Source organism: Vulpes lagopus, chromosome 3 (assembly GCF_018345385.1).
Source record: "Vulpes lagopus strain Blue_001 chromosome 3, ASM1834538v1, whole genome shotgun sequence".
Lineage (NCBI taxonomy): Eukaryota > Metazoa > Chordata > Mammalia > Carnivora > Canidae > Vulpes > Vulpes lagopus.
The window spans coordinates 68,868,602-68,887,976 of NC_054826.1; the positions used below are offsets into that span (position 1 = coordinate 68,868,602).

Genomic DNA, 19,375 nt, shown 5'->3' on the forward strand with positions numbered 1-19,375 from the left:
TGTGTGTGTGTCTCTCATGAATAAACAAAATAAAATCTTAAGGAAAAAAACAAACTTTATTTTTTAAAATTTTAAAAAGATTTTATTTATTCATGAGAGACACAGGGAGAGGCAGAGACATAGGCAGAGGGAGAAGCAAGCTCTCCATAGGGAGCCTGATGTGGAACTCAATCCCAGGACCCCAAAGTCAGATTCTCAATTGCTACTTAGGTGCCTCATAAATAAAGTCTTAAAAAAAATGCTTTAGGGATCCCTGGGTGGCGCAGCGGTTTAGCGCCTGCCTTTGCCCCGGGGCGCGATCCTGGAGACCCGGGATCGAGTCCCACGTCAGGCTCCCGGTGCATGGAGCCTGCTTCTCCCTCTGACTGTGTCTCTGCCTCTCTCTCTCTCACTGTGTGCCTATCATAAAAAAAAAAAAAAAAAAAAAAAAAAATTAAAAAAAAATGCTTTAGTAATTATGAATTCTCTCATAAAGTTACATCACTGCTTAGGTAGATTTGATGCCAAAAAGCTCTTTAGTATTTAATTTGAAAAATAGGGCATTTTACAAGTTTATTCTGTTGTCTTCCAGAAACATTGAAGGCAGTGTATTTTTATTTTCTTTTTTACATTTTAATTGAAGACTAGTAGTACTGTTGCTTTATATCATAGGAGTATTTCAATGTACAAATTAACTCTGTTTATTTCAAAGTAAAAATTCTCTAATGAAAGGATATAAAAAACTTAAAAATATTCAGGTTTAAAAATCAAAACCACTGGGGATCCCTGGGTGGCGCAGCGGTTTGGTGCCTGCCTTTGGCCCAGGGCGCGATCCTGGAGACCTGGGATCGAATCCCACGTCGGGCTCCCGGTGCATGGAGCCTGCTTCTCCCTCTGCCTGTGTCTCTGCCTCTCTCTCTCTCACTGTGTGCCTATCATAAATAAAAAAAAAAAGAAAAGAAAATCAAAGCCACTATAATTTTTTTTTCTAAATAGGGTTCTGAAGATGGCTTGAAAGAAAAAAGTGAAATAATTGCCCAACTAGAAGAAAAAACCAATAAAATTACTGCAGCCATGAGGCAGCTGGAGCAAAGGTATAGCATTTCCAGTCTTAGTTTCTTTTTTTCCTTTTTTTTCCTCCCTTTTCTTTATTCAATTCTGACACCTGCCACAAAAACCATTAGGAAAATTTAGATTAGGACTTTTTTTTTTTTAAAGCCCAGCAGAATTTTGCCTTTTTTGTTTTGGTTGTTGCATGGAATCAAGTTGCTTTATATTAGGCTGATTCATCTGAATTTGCCATTTTGTGGATTGTTTTAAAAGGTTTAATATTGGCAGTTTCATGTGGTTCAAGCTATTACATAAAACAAATACACAAACAAAAACTTTAAAAAAGTGAAAAACGAACAAAATCTATGGTGGAATTATCCCTGATTGATTTCCATGCATATTGATTGTCATATCCTTTATCATTCACCATCTCTTTATCTGAAATCAAGCTTTGAGTTGGCAGCTTAGTTGTGTTTCTTTGAGCTAGGACCCTCAACCCAAACCAAGAAATAATTTTATTTAAATTGAATTGTTTTATATTGGCATTTTTCACTTTTATTGTTGGAAAATGTAATGTATTTCCATTGACCTGTCATGTTGGTGTCAACATATGTCTTATCATTGCTTTCTTTGAATCTACTTATGAAAAACATAACTATTAATGCTTTATTGACATGAATATTCTTTTATTGACATCCTCTTTCTTCTTTTTTCTTTTTTGTTTTCTTTATCCCCATTTTTACATTTTGGACATCTTTATTACCTTTTTCTGTCTTTGATTTCTGTCCATTCCATTATGAAGTGACAATGATTTGTTAACTCAAACTAGGACAATTGCAATGTCATTGGTGAAATATGCCAGCAGTGACACTCAGGACCAGTACAAGCTGGTCAAAGATATATCTTTCTGAAAACCACTTGTATTTAAACAGACTAAAAGAGAATCAACAATTTTATAATATATTAAATAGAAAATAATTTATGCTATAAAGTATTTGAAAAGTGTATTAGGAACCCTGTACACTTCTTGATCAGCTGCTGTGGTATACACTGCCAGAAAGCAGAGTGGGTGCACTTGGATTTCCAAAAACACAATCCTCAAACCTGGTGCACAAAGGCTGATTTGAGTATTGACCTTTTGGAGGTCAGGATTTTCAAGTGCAGTTTTATCTTTTTAGCTACTTTTTGATGGAAAATATAAACATTGTTTAAAAATAAGTTAACCTTTGGTTTCACAATGTGTTGGCACAAATTTTTCCCCCCTTTGGCCCACTCTTTGCCTAATGGCTCCTTTAACTGATTTTTAAACATGTTTTAAAATAGTTTTTTTTTTTTTAACCCAGATTGGCCACTCTCTTGTACTTTAGCACCTCAGTTCCCCAGTTCCCTTAGCCCTCTTTGTGATAGCACAACTTCAAGCCCTACCTCACTCTGAGTTTTATTTCAGTTTCTGTAATCTTAGCGAAGTGCTTGAGTCCTCTGTCCCCCTGCCCTCCCTAATATTTTAAATTTCAATTTCAATTTAGAGTTAACTTGAATGTTACTCTCTTTTTGCATAGAAGTGGCATTTATACTTCTGAAATGTGTCAGGTTACCCCACTGGTATGTTTTAGAAAGAAAAGAGGCAGTGTTTTCAGCTAGTTGAATAGAAATTTTGCCTGTGATTCCCTACAAGGAGTTAATGTCCCTTGAATACATGGGAAATATTTTCTTATAAAAATATTAAAGTTAAATCTAAGAAATCTTAGATGGGAGGCAGGGAGTGGAGCTAAGCACAGGGAGAAGCAATGACTTACAAATAAAAACAGAATAAATGAAAATCACATTTTTTAGCTAATATTTAAACATCAGTGATGATTAAAAATGATCTCTAGAGAATGTTGCCAACTAATACAATATTCTTTTGAATCTTAACACATATACACACACACACACATACACACAAAAACACACAGCTTTTGGCATAATTTAGTAAATGCATAAAGATCCTACAGGGAGGACTTGGCTATTCAAAATAATTGCAGGTCTTTGCTCTTGGCCTTGTAGCACACTTGATTCCTGGCATACACATCCTAGCATAATAAATAACAATGTGGCTTCTTCACCTAGTGTAGACCTAAATACTGTGCTTTTACATGGTTTTGTAAAAAGACAGTACGCACCCATTATACTTTCAAAGTTGATTCATTCTGCTCTACGTAAGTGGTAAAGGCTGCATTGCTTTGCATTGTTAATTATGAACAAGAAATAAAACAAATTTGAAGATAGTATTTTGGGCATATTATATGTTATATTGAAAAAAAAAATCACAAAACAATTTCTAGACATTGTGTGGCTCTTTCACGTTTGAGTTTGTGAGTTTCCCCCCAAACTTTGTTTTCATTTAGAAATGTTTCTATTTCCCCATTTTTCTTTTATTTGTCTTCTTCACCCTTTTTACACCCTAGTTCTAGCCTCAGTTTTACCCAAAGTTGATTTGAATTACACCAGATTGCAGCAAGCAGAGAAGGCGCAAATGGAAGCTGAAGATGAAGACAAGAAATATCTACAAGAGTGTCAGAGTAAATCGGACAATCTGCAGAAACAAATCTCCCAAAAGGAGAAACAGCTGTGAGTATTTCACTCTTGGAAACAAATACTTGTGTTAATAATAATCCTACCACTTTTTTTTGCACATAATAGTAGGATACCTATATTTTCATTTAGTTAATGATGCCACCAGATTATGGAGTTCTCCTTGAGAAGTAAAAAAATTAGCAAACATAATTATGATAGAACTTATGTTTTTGTCCCTTTATTTTTCACAGAGCACTTTCAACGGTCTTGTTATGTTGCTCAAGGAGAATTTTATTCTTTCTGCTGGTATAACATTAATCCGATGGCCATTATATTTCTAGATACTGAGTGTAATAGGCCTTTGTAACTCAAAGGAACTTATCAAAGAACATGGTGTTTTCTGAGAACATTTTTATTAGTACTTCATATGATAGGTCTATATATCTATTACCAAGTAATAAAAGTATTCATATATGTCATTAGACTGAAAAAAAGCAAGTTGCAGACAGTTATGCAAACTATGATCCTATTTTTTATAATTAAAACTGAATATTTACGAATATATAGAAAAGAGTTTAAAGGGATCCCTGGGTGGCGCTGCGGTTTAGCACCTGCCTTTGGCCCAGGGCGCGATTCTGGAGACCTGGGATCGAATCCCGCGTCGGGCTTCCGGTGCATGGAGCCTGCTTCTCCCTCTGCCTATGTCTCTGCCTCTCTCTTTCTCTCTCTGTGTGACTATCATAAATAAATAAAAATTAAAAAAAAAAAGAAAAGAGTTTAAAGAATACAGATTCTGGGGAATGATTATCTCAGGGGAGTGATGGCAGATTGACAGGGGTATTTTAGTTTTTATTTTATAAACATCAGTATTTTTTCCCCCTGTAAATCTGTGCCATTTTTGTTATTAAAACGAAGCAACAGGGGCACCTGGGTGGCTCAGTCTGTTAAATGTCTACCTTGGGCCTGGGTCATGATCCCAGGGTCTTGGGATTGAGCACCACATTGGGTTCCCTGCTCAGTGAGGAGCCTCTTTCTCCCTCTCCCACTTCTGCTCCCCCTGCTTGTGCTCTGTGTGTCAAATAAGTATAATCTTTAAAAAATAAAGCAATGAGAGAAAATAGTTATATATTATGTTTAATGGATTATTAAGACCATATGCCATTTATGACCATATGCCATATGCTATATGACCATATGCCAACTTGCTAAGCTGCCTTGGGATCCATTGGTTGAGGTGGCATTAAGTCCTTCTTAATTCTTGCTAATTTTCTAATAGTTCGGTCAGTTATTGAGAGGGGATTTATTGAATATCCCAACTATAATTGTGGATTTGTGTATTTCTACTTTTAGTTCTAACAGTTTTTACTTCTTGTATTCTGGAGTTCTTTTGTTTGGTGCCTACACATTTAGGATTGCTATGTCTTCTTGGTGAATTAACCTTTTTATCATTATGTGATATGCTTCTTTATCTGATAATTTTCTTTATTTAGTATTAATAGAACTATTTTATTTTGATTAATATTGTGTAATTAATAAAACATTAATCCTTGCTTTTATCAGTTGTTAAACTTTCAGCCTGATCTTTATTATTATCATTAGTATATTTGAAGTAAGTTTCTTATAGTTCATGTTTTTTTATCTGTTCTAACAATCTCAATGATATATTTAGTCCATTTAAATTTAGTGTAATTGTTGATATGAGTGCTTAAGTCTACTGTTTTATTGTTTGGTTTTTTTTTTTGTTTTTCATTCATTTCTTTTTTCCTGCCTTCCCATGGATTACTTGAATATCATTTGGAATTCCTTTTTGATTTATCTATAGAGTTTTTGAGTATATCTCTTTGTACAGATTTTCTAGTGATTGTTCTAGATACTGTCTTGTATATTTGCAACTTTCACAGTCGACTGGTACCAACATTTTACTACTTTGAATGAAGTGTGCTTAAATATTTTCTCTGCATAATATTGAGAACCACATCAGACAATATTAGAAAGTTTTTTTTTTGTTTTTTTTTTTAAAGTAAACTCTAGGGACCCTTGGGTGGCTCAGCATTGAGCATCTGCTTTCAGCTCAGGGTGTGATCCTGGAGTCCCAGGCATGAGTCCTACATTGGGCTCCCTGCATGGAGCCTGCTTCTCCCTCTGCCTATGTCTCTGCCTCTCTCGCTCGCTCTGTGTCTCTTATGAATAAATAAATAATATCTTAAAAAAAAAAAAAGGAAACCTTAAGTCCAGTGTGGGGTTTGAACTCATAACTCTGAGATCAATAGTTGGCATGCTTTGTGACTGTACCAGCCATGTGCCCCTATATCAGATAATATTATAGTATGTGCTTCAACCATTAAACATAATTTAGAAAACTTTTTTTTTCTTTATTCCTGATACTACAAGTTTTCTTTTGTGTCTGAATAACTTCTTTTGTTGTTCTTTTAGGGTAGATCTCTGGCAACACATTCTTTTTTTTTTTTTTTTTTTTTTAATCTGAACTCTTAATTTCACCTTCATTTCTGAAGGATATTTTCAGGATATCTTTAGAAATTTGAATTGACAGTTCTTTTCTTTCAGCACTTGAAAAATGTCGTACCACATTCTTTTGGTTTTCATAGTTTTTGATGAAAAATATTGTCATTTGAATCACTGCTCCTCTACCCAAGATTATTTCTTTGGATTTAGTCTCTTTGAACTTTGGTCAGCTTCTTGAATCTTTACATGTATCTTTACCAAATTTGGAAATTTTCCAGCCATCTTTTTTTCTAGGTATTTTTCCACCTACTTTCTCTCTTCTGGAATTTTTTTCTAAAATATTTATTTATTCACTTTAGAGAGAGAGAGGAAGCAGGGAGCAGCAGAAGGAGAGAGAGAATCCTAAGCATAGTGTGAAGGCTGACATGGTGCTCAGTCTCACAACGCTGAAATCATAACCTGAGCTGAAATCAAGAGTTGGAGGCTTAACTGACAGCCTCCCAGGCTTCCCTCTCTTCCCTGGAATTCTGATAACCTCAAATATTAGATTTTTAAAAAATAGTCCTATAGTTCCCTGATACTTTTTTTTCCCCAGTCTATTTTTTTCTCTCTTATTCAGATTGGATAATTTCTGTTGTAGTGTTTTGTATATTTATTTATTTACTTACTTACTTTTTAACTTGGAACTAATTTTATTTTATTTATCTTTATTTAAATTCAATTTGCCAACATACAGTATAACACCCAGTGCTCATCCCATCAAGTGCCCTCCTAGCGCCCATCATGCAGTCACCCCATCCCCCTGTGTTTTGTTTTAAAGTAGGCTCTGAAAAAAAATAAATAAAAATAAATAAATATAGTAGGCTCTGTGCTCAATGTGGGACTTAAACTCATGACCCTGAGATCAAGAGTCACATGCTCCACTGACTGAGCCAGTCAAGTACCCCTCTGTTGTAGTGTTTTGAAATCCGTTCTTTCCTCCTCATCATTATTCTCCTGCTGAGCCCATTTAATGAGGTTACTGTATTTTACAGTTCTAAAATTTCCATTTGAATATATTGCCTTCTTCTTCTTCTTTTTTTTTTTTTTTTGCTAAAACTTAATATTTTGTGTCAAATGTGTTCTTAATTGGTCATAGGAGCATTTTTATGATGACTGCTTTAAAATTCTTATCTGGAATTATCTGATATGTTGGCATCTGTTTTTTTTCTCATCCAAGTTCAGATTTTTCTTGGGGGACGCCTGGGTGGCTCAGTCATTAAGTGCATCTGCCTTTGGCTCAGAGTGTGATCCTGGAGTACTGGGATTGAGTCCCATATTGGGCTCCCTGCATGGAGCCTGCTTCTCCCTCTGCCTGTGTCTCTGCCTATCTCTTTCTGTGTCTCTCATGAGTAAATAAATAAAATCTTTAAAAAACAAAAAGATTTTTTCTTGGGTCTTGGTATGACATGTGTTTTTTGTTGCATTCTGGACATAATGAAAATTACATTATGTTACTGTGTCTTACTTAAATTTTAGTAGCTCTCCATCGAAACCACACCAGCAGGGGAATATAGATACTGTTTTTTTTTTTTTTTGAAAGATTTTATTGGGCAGCCCGGATGGGGTGGCTCAGCGGTTTAGCACTGCCTTCAGCTCAGGGTGTGGTCCTAGAGATCTGGGATCGAGTTCCATGTCGGGCTCCCTGCATGGGGCCTTCTTCTCCCACTGCCTGTGTCTCTGCCTCTCTCTCTCTCTCTCTGTGTCTCTCATGAATAAATAAATAAAATCTTATAAATAAAAATAAATAAAAGATTATTTATTTATTTATTTGTTTGTTTATTTAAATTTTATTTTCACAAGAGACTCGACATAGGCAGAGGGAGAAGCAGACTCCCCTCAAGCCTGATGTGGGACTCGATCCTGGTACATCAGGATCATGCCCTGAGCTGAAGGCAGATGCTCAACCACTGAGCCACCCAGGTGTTCCTATTTATTTATTTTTAAAATATTTTTATTTATTTATTTATTCATAAGACACACACACACACACACACACACACACACAGAGGTAGAGACATAGGCAGAGGAAGAGTCAGGCTTCCCGCAGGGAGCCTGATGTGGGACTCCATCCCAGAATCCTGGGATCACAACCTGAGCCAAAGTCAGAGTCTCAACCCCTAAGCCACCCAGGTGCCCCTGATTTATTTATTTTAGAGCACAAGTGGGGTTGGGGAGTGGGCAGAGGGAGAAGGAGAAGGAGAGGAGAGGGAGAGGGAGAGAATCCCAAGCAGACATTGCACTGAGTGTGAAGCCTGGCATGCAGCTCAATCTCATGACCCTGAGATCATGACCTGAGCCAAACCAAGAGTCAGACGCTTAACTGACTAAGCCATGCAGGTGCCCTGACACTGGCTATTTATATCAAGTAGGGATAGTAGAATCCTAGAACCATTCTGGGTGAAATGGAGAAAAGTGCCTAACTACTGGGCCAGGATTGAAATCTGTGCTTTCCATTCAGTCTCTACTGACACTGTAGAGAAGAGGAATGATGCTTTGTTACTTTCAGGTAGGAATGGAAGTCCAGGCTTTCACCATGGTCTCTCTGACACCATTCTGGAGGGGAGAGGTAGGGGTACCTCATTTTACTCGGCAGGGATAGAAATCTAGGCTTCTCACTTGGCTTTCACTGATCGTGTGGGGAGGGTGAGAAATACCTTGTTATTGATTTGGGGTTAAAACTCCAAGTTTTCAGTGTGGTCTCCATAAGAGAAGAGGGGGAGACACTTCATTACTGCTAGGCAGTAGTGAAAGTCCAGGCTTGCCACTTGGCTTTTTTTTGATATTACCACATTGGGGATTGGGAGAGGCATTATTATTGCCAAGTGGCGGTGGAAATCTAAGCTCCTCACTTGGCCTTTGTTGACAGTCATTGGGGGCCTATGTTTTTTTTTCTCTGGGTTTTTTTGTTGGTTTTTTGTTTTGCTGGAATAGGGCATTTATCGTCAAAAAGGTTTGTATCAGGAACGCCTGGGTGGCTTAGTGGTTGAGTGTCTGCCTTCGGTTCAGGGTATGATCCCAGGGTCTGGGGATCAAGTGGCGCATCAGACTTCCTGTGGGGAGCCTGCTTCTCCCTCTGCCTGTGTCTCTGCCTCTCTCTGTGTCTCTCATGAATAAATAAAATCTTAAAAAGAAAAAAAAGGTTTATATCAATGCTAAGCTATCTCTTCCCAGTTTTTTAGTAAGAGAGAGCAGGCTTTTCTTGGGGCTTTTTTTTGCAGGGGTCTGTATCCATCTCATGTGGTGGTCTGTGGGCTTCTTCAGCACCACTCTGAGCTCTATAGGAGGCAAAAAGAAGCCTCAGGGGGGCAGCCTGGGTGGCCCAGCGGTTTAGCGCTGCCTTCAGCCCAGGGTGTGATCCTGGAGACCAGGGATCAAGTCCCACATCGGGCTCCCTGCATGAAGCCTGCTTCTCCCTTTGCCTGTGTCTCTGCCTCTCTCTCTCTCTTGAATAAATAAATAAAAATCTTAAAGAAAAAGAAGCCTCAGGGTACTCATCATCATGTTATCCTTGGCCTTCTTGGGTTCCTACCTGGACTGCTATGGGGTTAACCTACTCAGTAAGTCTTGGGTACAACTGTAGAAAGAAGATGTTTGTTTCTGCTAAAACCATGAAAATAATTTTGTCTCTCAAATGGTGCCATTTTGGTAGAGCATGAACATGTGAGCAATTTGGAGATCAGGGGAATCCCTGATGGCTCAGAAAAATTAAAACTGTTTCTGTATAAATGGGCAGCTGACACTATGTCCTAGAAAAACAAATTCAATTTTATTCTTGCAAAATGTTAATAACTTTATTGATTTCTAACTATGAAAATATTACATACTGTTGGAAAATATTATGAAAATAAAAGTTAGAGATAAACTTTTTTAACATTTTGATGAATATCCTTTTTTTGGCATGCATAGATGTTTTTTATGTATTTTAGAGAGTATCATACTATATGCTCTTTATTTTTTTTTATTTTTTTAAGATTTTATTTTTATTTATTCATGAGAGAGAGAGAGACAGAGACACAGGCAGAGGGAGAAGCAGGCTCTATGCAGGAAGCCCGACGCGGGACTCGGAAACGGGACTCGATCCCGGGACTCGATCCTGGGTCTCCAGGACCACAGCCCAGGCCGAAGGCGGCACTAAACCGCTGAGCCACCCTGGGCTGCCCTATATGCTCTTTAGTATCTTGTTTATCATGTGTACTATGTCATGGGCAATGTATCCTATTAACTTATATAGGTCTGCACCATCGTGTCAATTAATCTAAAGAAATCGTTAGTCTGAAAAATTATGCTTTATTGTTTGAGTTTGCGTATTTTTGATTATTGGTGAGATTCTTTTGTATTTCTTAATTTTGTGAATTGCCAGTTTATATCATCTACTTTTTTTCGTAGGGTGTTCCCTTTATTAATATTTGTAAGAGTTCTTTACTCTGCATATTTCACATACAGTGAAATATTTTCTAAATTTACTGTTGGTTTTAAATTTTGTTCATAGTGTTTTTTTTCAGTTAGGCATTTAAAATTTTTAAATAGGTATATTTTTCCTTTTTTGTTTTCCTTTATGGTTTCTGCCTTTGGTGGTCAACATGTATTTTGGCAGTATTTATAATAACTTGCTTTATTTTTCCTTTGCTTTTTCACTTCTTTTTTCTGATTCTGGATGATGAGGCCACTCAAGGCATGCCATACTTTGCTTACCTCAGTGTTAATAACTTATACCTGTCTCCGTATTCCTTTTGAGTTTGTAGTGAAATAGTACTTATCAACAATTTGTAAATTCCATCGAGGGGTATTTTTCTCTTCAACCTGAATAAAAATCTAAAATTTACTTAGGGGTGCTTGGCTGGCTCAGTTGGCAGAACATGCGATTCTTGATCTCAGGGTTATGAGTTCAATCCCCATGTTGGGTGTAGAGATTACTTAAAAATAAAAAAATATATAAAATATTAAAAAAAATAAAATTTACTTCATAGAGAAATATGTGGCTATCAATGGAAATGCTAACTTTATGAGGAAACAAAAGTAAACAGAATATTAACACAAGAATATTAAAATGATGTAATATTGTGATAGCTTCAATATTATATATTGCTATTAAAATTTAAAGTATTTGAAATTGTAGCACTATTTGTTTATGCCCCTTCCGTTAATACCTACTTATGAGCAATAATCATCAAAATTATTTCTTTTTGGCATCCTAAAGTGTAGCAATTTGACTACTTTTGTTTTGCCAGATAGCACCTATTAGAATGATGAGGTAGTGCTTTCAAAGGTGAATTGGCATTTCCAGGCAGTATGGACACTAGACACCTTTCTGGTGTCTCTTTGGACTTAGATCTGTCCTGTGAACAATCTGTAAAGTGACACTCTGTACTAAGGTTGATTTTTCTGTGACTGATGTTAAGTTGATTTAGTGGTTGCTGTAATTCTTATATAAGAATAATTGTCTGTTATAAAATTTTGCACAGAGATGTAAATAACTAAAACTTCACATTTTTCTCCTTTGTTCCATTCCTCTAATATATAACCAGTTTTAATAGTGTGGTATATCCTTCCAGGCATTTTCTATGCTTATGTAGAATTTATGTACATAGAATTGAAAAATAACGTGAATTATTGTTTAGCAAGGAGTTTTTGTGGTTGGCAAATAAATGATATGTTGGGATCAGAAAACCCTGTGCTGCTGAACTTGTTTACCAAAAAATATTTATGAAAGAAAATACCTGAAGAAATGCACAAAAGTAAAAACAATCAACCAAAAAGATGGTTTTATTAAAGAATACAGACAGCTGTGAAAAATAGCACTAAGCTACTGTATGTTTGTCATTCAAGGGTGCAACTGGAAACTGATCTGAAGATTGAGAAGGAATGGAGACAGACTTTGCAGGAAGATCTTCAAAAGGAGAAAGATGCCTTATCTCATCTTAGAAATAAGACCCAACAAATCATTAGTCTTAAAAAAGTAAATGGTGGTAAAACTTAAAAAATTGTATCTTTGAAAACTAAATTACTTAAAAAAGAAATCATAAATTATACCAAAGAGACAGAATATACTGGTCACCTTTAAAAATACCAATAAGAAGGAATGCCTGGCTGGCTCGGTTGGTAGTGCATGGGACTCTTGATCTTGAAGTCATGAGTTCGAACCCCCTGTTGGGTGGAGAGTTTACCTAAAAACAAAACAAAACAATCAAACCATGGGGTGCCTGGGTAGCTCAGTTGGTTGAGTGTTTGACTATTAGTTTCGGCTCAGGTCCTGATCTCAGGGTTGTGAGATCAAGCCCTGCTTTGGGTTCCATGCTCTGTGGAGTCTGCTTGAGATTTGTCTTCCTTCTACGCCTTCCCCCCCACCCCCAAATAAATAAATCTTTAAAAAGAAAAGAAGAGAAAACTGGTAAGGAGATTAAATGAATGGGAAATAGGTGATAGTTGATGGAATAGCTATGAAAGAGTTTGGACATAGAGTTCTGTTTTTTATAAAAAGCTAAAAGATATATGTTCCTAATCGTTGGTATGTATACAATGGGGAGTTTCTTGTTTATTTCTTTTAAATTGCATTTTCTGTCTTTTATTGTTTTGAAGGAGTTCCTTAACATCCAGGATGAAAATCAGCAGCTGAAAAAAATTTATCATGAACAGGAGCAAGCTCTTCAAGAACTTGGCAACAAACTTAGCGAGTAATTTCTCTTTTTTCCTTCATCTATGTAGTCATTGACTTTTATAAAGGTAGGAATGTGCCAAACCAAATAAGCAGAAAAGTTTATAGAAAAGAAAGATACGAACTATTAAAATCAAAACCAAACAAAAACCTTAAAGCTAAACATACAAGACTGTGGATTGGAGAAATTTTGTTAGAAGTTAAGTTCAGGTTAATAAATTTTAGCTTTAAATGCTTTCCTGTAGATGAAAGTTGACTCTTGTTTAATTTCTTCAAATTAGAGAATTCAGAAGTTCATTTACTGTATCTTCCCCCAGAACCACAGAAACCAAATTTCCAAAATCTCTGGAGAGATCTTTTTCATACTGTTTTGAGAAGTAGCCAACATTGTAAGAAGTAGAGAGTGTTTTATGCTAGAGTTGGAGCTTAACTTCATATAGTGTGGTTGGTTCTGTTGCAGTCAAGTCTTACTGCATTGCTAGAAAGACAAGAAGGAGAAATGGTGTTCTGTCTTTCTCACCTTTCTCTTTGTTCCATGTGGTCTGTGTTTTGGGTTAGCAGCTTCATTTGTATGCCCTGATTGAACATCCTGTCAAGTATCTGGGATAAGCTCCTGAAGGTTTAACTCAGTATTGAATGTATCACTGCCATGTTAAAAAAAAAAAAAAGTCACTTTTTTTAAACACGGGAAAGTAAGAAAGCTACAGTGCCCATAAACTCATCACTTACATAAATCCCTTTGATGTTTTATATGGTTAGAAATTCAACTAGCACAATTTCCTCCCTCTCCCAAGTATCAATCCCCAAAGTTAGTGAACCTCATAAGAAATTTATGTGAACATCTCATCATATATATGGATATGATTAGTTATATACACACATCTATATATCATTTGTAACAAACTCAGTAGAAATCATAAGCAGAATGGAGACTTCACTGATTGAGATTCAATTAAGAAGCCTTGAGACCAATTTCCAAGGCCATAAGAAAGAGTAGTTCACTAAATCACAAAAGGAAGTACTAGTTCTCAAAAAAGATAAAGCTGTTGGGGTGCCTGGCTGGCTTAGTTGGTAGAGCGTGCATCTCTCTTGCTCTCAGGGTCATGAGTTTGAACTCCACATAGAGGGTAGAGTTGGCTTTAAAAAATAAATAAATAAATAAAGCTATTTTTGTTTCTATAAATTCAAAGAACAGTTTACATTGTGACTCTGATAAGCAAGATTTCAATTCTCATCTGGCATTTACCTAGTGAGCACTTTGACCTAGACTCTATGCTAAGTGCTTATTACCTTATTTCCCATTTATTCATTTGACAAATGCTAAGCTTGTTTTATTTGCTAGGCACTATTCCAAGTGCTAAGGATTCAGCAATGTACAATCCCTACAACAAAAATAATATTTACATTTAAGATCATAAAGGTTTAATATTAAAACAGAATAGTAAAAGGGGTATGGGTATTACTTTCCACCATCTCCCACGCAATGCTAAAGACTGTATAATTTATTAAAGGCATAATCACTTGAATGTTTAGATAGCTGAATTCACTTTTTGAATTTTATTTAAGTTCAAGTTAATTAACATATAGTATAATATTGGTTTCAGGAGTAGAATTTAGTGATTTATCACCTTACATCTAACACCTAGTGCTCATCCCAGTAAGTGCCTTCCTTAGTACCCGTCACCCATTTAGCTCATCCCCCCACCCACCACCCAGCAATTCTCAGTTCTCTTAACTATAGAGTATCTTATGGTCTGCCTTCCTTTCTGTTCTTATTTTATTTTCCTCCCTTTCCCCTATGTTCATCTGTTTTGTTTCTTAAATTCCATATGTGAGTGAAATCGTGATATTTGTCTTTCTCTGACTTACTTATTTAACTTAGCATAATATATTCTATAGAGTCCCTCTTTTTTTTTTTAAGATTTTATTTTTAAGTAATCTCTATATCCAATGTGGAGCTCAAACCTACAACCCTGAGATCAAGAGTTGCATGCCTGGGGGGTCTGGGGGGCTCAGTTAGTTAAGCATCCATCTTTTAATCTCGGCTCTGGTCTTGAATTCAAGATTGTGAGTTCAAGCCCCGCACTGAATAGGCCTACTGTGAAGCCTACTTAAAAAAGAGTGGCATGCTCTACCAACTGAGCCAGCCAGGCACCTCTAAATTCACCCCTCACCTTTTCCCTTTAGTCTGGTTCATTGTTTCTCAAATTTTAGTTTGCATAAAAATTACTGCTCAAGGTTGGATATACTCAACAATCTATACTGAACTTTACGGGCTATTTAAGAAATGTTCAATTTTTTTTTTTTTTTAACTAAGTTTTTTTACACATGCCTAACCCCTGTATAACTACTGTATGCATGTTCTTCTGAAGTTTGTGGGTTTGTTTTTTTTGTTTTTTGTTGTTTTTGTTTTTGTTCTTTTTTACTTAAGAATATCTTAGATATTTTTCTATATCAGTATATCAAGATATTCCAAGGATGGGTGTCTTTTAAACTTTTTGTAATTTTTTTTTGTTTGTAATTTTTTTATAAACAATACTGCTTTGAATATCTTTGTATATGTGTGTTGATCTATCTTGATACACTTTAATGAGTGTATCTGAAGAGTAAGTTCCTAGAGGTGATTGCTGGGTCAAAAAGAATGTGCCTTAAAAAATTCTGGTAGTGCCAAATTATCCTCTGTCTCCAATAGTAGGAGAGAATGTTTTTGCCAGTTTTTTTTTTTTTTTTTAAGATTTTATTTATTTATTCATGAGAGACACAGAGACAGACAGGCAGAGACACAGGCAGAGGGAGAAGCAGGCTCCATGCAGGGAGCCCGATGTGGGACTCGATCCCTGGACTCCAGGATTCCGCCCTGGGCCGAAGGCAGATGCTAAACCACTGAGCCACCCAGGGATCCCCAGTTTTTGCCAGTTCTTATTGTTTTGAGTATCTATATTTATTTAAGTAATCTCTATACCCAGTGTGGGGCTCAAACCCATGACCCCAAGATCAGATGTCACATGCTCCATGGATGGAGCCAGTCACGTGCTCCTGAGCTTCTATATTTATTTGTGTTCCATTTGTATTTATAGTTTACTGCCTGTTCATATTCTGTGCATATTTTTTGGTTGGATTGCTCATCTTTCCTTATGGGATTTAAAACGTTGTACACAGTGTACATCTTCTGTTTGCTTTTTACTTCATTTATGATGTTTTTTTCCTTGTTAATCTTTGAATTGTTAAAGCACAGGTTATCCTCTTCTGTTTCTGGGACCATAGTCCCTGTATAGGGCCAGCTTTGAGTCAGAACTCTTTTCTTTTTTCTTTTCTTTTTCTTTCTTCCTTTCATCCTTTCTTAACCATAGTCCTCTTGAGTGGTGAAAATAATTTATCAGGGCTGGAGGAGGGACAGTGGCCCCTGTGAGTGTTGCCCACACCAGTTTATCTGTGAAATACTTTTATTCTTACTCTGCATCCTCCTGCTCCTGTGATTATAAGCTATCAGATTCCTTCAAAGACACAAGGTAAAGAATATCTTTTTAAAAATTTGTTGAAGAGGAGGGACTGAGGTTTGATCAGTACTTTTTAATCTTTGCTTCTAATTTACCAGAAGCCTTTAGGCTTTATTATTTTTTTTATTTTTTTGTCTTTAGGCTTTATATAAACCATTTGGGTATTATTTAAAATGAGGAGTGGGAGGATAAAGTTCATTTGGAATAATAAGAACCATATTTAATTTTATTAAAAGGGAAAATGTATGTTTTGGAAAGAACCATTCACAACTATTTTCAAGTTAAAATTAAACTTAAAAATTAGTATTTATTAATATCACTCACAGGAATAAGTATTCCTCTGCCATTTACCAGTTTGTGACTTAGGGTTATTTAACACTTTAAGCCCACTTCCACATTTGTAAATTGGAGAGTTAAAAATCTCCAAAGGGTTCTTTTCCTAATTAACTGAGAATAAGTATGTGAAAACCCCTAGCACAGTACCTTTGCTTATCACAACCAGAATATCCCAGAATATCCATTTTCTTGTCAGATGAGGTTGGGTATGAAAATTACTCTCTAGTGCTCACTTTCAGAATCTGTGATTTAGAATTTAAATGAGAATTTTAACTAGAAAAATTTTAACTAGAAAAATAATTTCACTAATGAAATATTTATTCTTATTGGTTTCTTATTAAAGGATTCTTTAAAAATTTAAATGAGAATTTTAACTAGAAAAATTTTAACTTTTTCAGTGTCCATATTTGTGAGTAAAGGCATTTTAACCAGAAATATGTTAGCAACCAGTGAATTTTCATAGCTATTTCTGTAGTGAATGCCATTAGGCTACTTTGATTCCATATTCAGTTTTTTTTACGTGGCACAGTTACTGTTTTGGCCATTATTCCCACCAGCATTAGTTTTCTTCAGGCACATTTTGTAAATGTGAATTCATCCAAGAAAACTTTACTATTGTGTTTGTATTTTTAATTTGTGTAATTTTACGTTGATTTTTCCCACTGTACAAGTATGAACCAGACAGAAAACTAACATTTTGTTTTCATGTCTTGGGATAAGAAGCACCTGTAATATGAAGCAATTTTCCTGTTCTGCCTCAGAAGTAGAGACTTTAGTTTATGTACCTTTTGATTCAGTAATTTCATTTCTAAGATGTTATCCTGAGAAAAATAATACAAATATTTTGGTTATTCCAATTTTAACGAGCAATTTTGCAATGAGAAATTTGAAACAAGCAGTAGATAATGATACAAAGTATATTTTTCATTACTTAACCGTGTACCATTCATGTCCATTCCGTGTATCAGTCACCATTCATTACCATTTAACTGTAATGATATGGGAGATACTTAATGACAAGTCAGTAGCTCTCAGCCTTTCAGGATATGTTATTGCTTGAAAAGAGCTGTTCATGGAAAACTGTGTAAGTGATGACTCCGTTTAAAATATACATGTACTTGGGGATAGGGTAACTGGGTGATAGACATTAAGGAGGACATGTGATGTAATGAGCACCAGGATTACATACAACTGATGAATCACTGAACTCTCCCTCTGGAACTAACAATATACTATATGTCAATTGAATTTAAATAAGTTTAAAAATAATATACACATACTCATCAACATGTAGGTTATCCTCTCTAGGTAATAGGATCACAGATAATTACTGCTACTTATAATCTGCATGTTCACTGATACGTATTTGCAAAAGGTATCACAACTGTTTTCCTTAATATTTCTATTCTTACCATTCTTTTGCATCTGGTAGAGAAATAGTGTACATAAGTGCTAGCACGTGGGCTTCAGCATCACAAAGACCAAGGTTTGAATCCTGGCTTCCCTAGTTACTACTTCTTTGACCTGTTACAAGTGATGAAACCTCATCAGGCTTTACTTTTTTGATACTGATTGATCTTTAAGATAGGTTTTTGATTTTTAAGATTAAATGAGCGTATAGATACAAAGGTCATATAGCGTGATGTCTGGCCCACCATAAACTTACAATAAATTATATCTATTACTAATAATACCACAACCACATGAAAATGCCAATATTCTTATGTTAAAGCAATTTTTAAATTTAAAAGGACATTTTTGCCTTAAGACATTTTGAAAATACGGGAAAATATAAAATATAATCCCACTAGTCAAAGAAGATCATTAGTATCTAGTATATACAATTTTATATCCTCTGAAAAACCAATACCCTAATAATGAATTGCTAGATATTCTATTTTTAATGTATTTACTGAAACATGGACTTATCTGTAATCTTTTCAGATCAAAACTTAAAATAGAAGATATAAAAGAAGCCAACAAAGCATTGCAGGTGAGTAGAAAGTGTTTCCCTCAAGTAGGAAAGTAGAGATCTATGTGAGTTTCCAATAGAAGATAAAGTCCTGGGGGCACCTGAGTGGCTTAGTTAAGCGTCTGCCTTTAGTTTAGGTCATGATCCTGGAGTCCTGGGATTGAGCCTCACGTTGGGCTCCCCAACTCAGTGGAGTGTCCGTTTCTCCCTCTGTCCCTCACCTCAGCTTGTGTGTGTGCTCTTTCTCTTCACAAATAAAAATCTTTTTTTTTTTTTAAAAAAAAGGTAAAGCCCTATATAAATCTCAGGTATTATTACTGAATCCCAAGATTTTTGAGGCGAAAGCACTGAACAGGTAGCTGGGATGATGGAGATCCAGTTCCTCCCTATTATACCTCTAGAATCAATCAGTAATCATGTTGGAAATGACCTTGGAAATAATTTTGTCTACCTTCCTATGAAGTGTGGCCTGATAGAGTGAAACTGTCTTTGAGAGTCTTTAGTTCCTATGCTGTTCTGTTACTTACTAGTTTTGACCGTCAAGTCATACCGTTGTGGAGTTTGTTTCCTCTTTTGAAATGGCTTATGGAATGGGCATATGCATAGGATTTTGCACAGGGTTGCTTTGAACATTGAGGTTAATATGTATGAAAAGTAATTAGTACAGCTTATCAGTATATGGTTCTGAATGCATCTGGATGCAAGAATCCCTTCTACTACATAGGAGAAAACAGTCTGTGAGCACTTCAGTGAGATTGCCTCCTGCCACAGTTTCCCATTGTTTTTTATCAAAGAGTTACATGAAAATAGTTTTTAAAAGTCAGTTAG

The 19,375-nt window shown here is 35.8% G+C and overlaps 1 protein-coding gene across 8 annotated transcripts in view; it reads left to right on the forward strand.

Moving 5' to 3' along the window:
- Positions 1-19,375, forward strand: part of RUFY2 (RUN and FYVE domain containing 2) — a 51,364-nt gene that overhangs the window by 24,631 nt on the left and 7,358 nt on the right. For 6 of the 8 annotated variants that reach the window (XM_041750748.1, XM_041750746.1, XM_041750745.1 and 3 more), the window contains 5 exons: positions 976-1,073; positions 3,520-3,639; positions 11,917-12,046; positions 12,667-12,761; positions 18,520-18,568. In XM_041750748.1, the coding sequence (XP_041606682.1) occupies positions 976-1,073; positions 3,520-3,639; positions 11,917-12,046; positions 12,667-12,761; positions 18,520-18,568 (492 nt within the window). Of the gene's footprint in view, positions 1-975; positions 1,074-1,831; positions 3,297-3,476; positions 3,640-11,916; positions 12,047-12,666; positions 12,762-18,519; positions 18,569-19,375 lie in introns of those variants that run through there. The other 2 variants (XM_041750749.1, XM_041750750.1) reach the window with 2 other exon arrangements.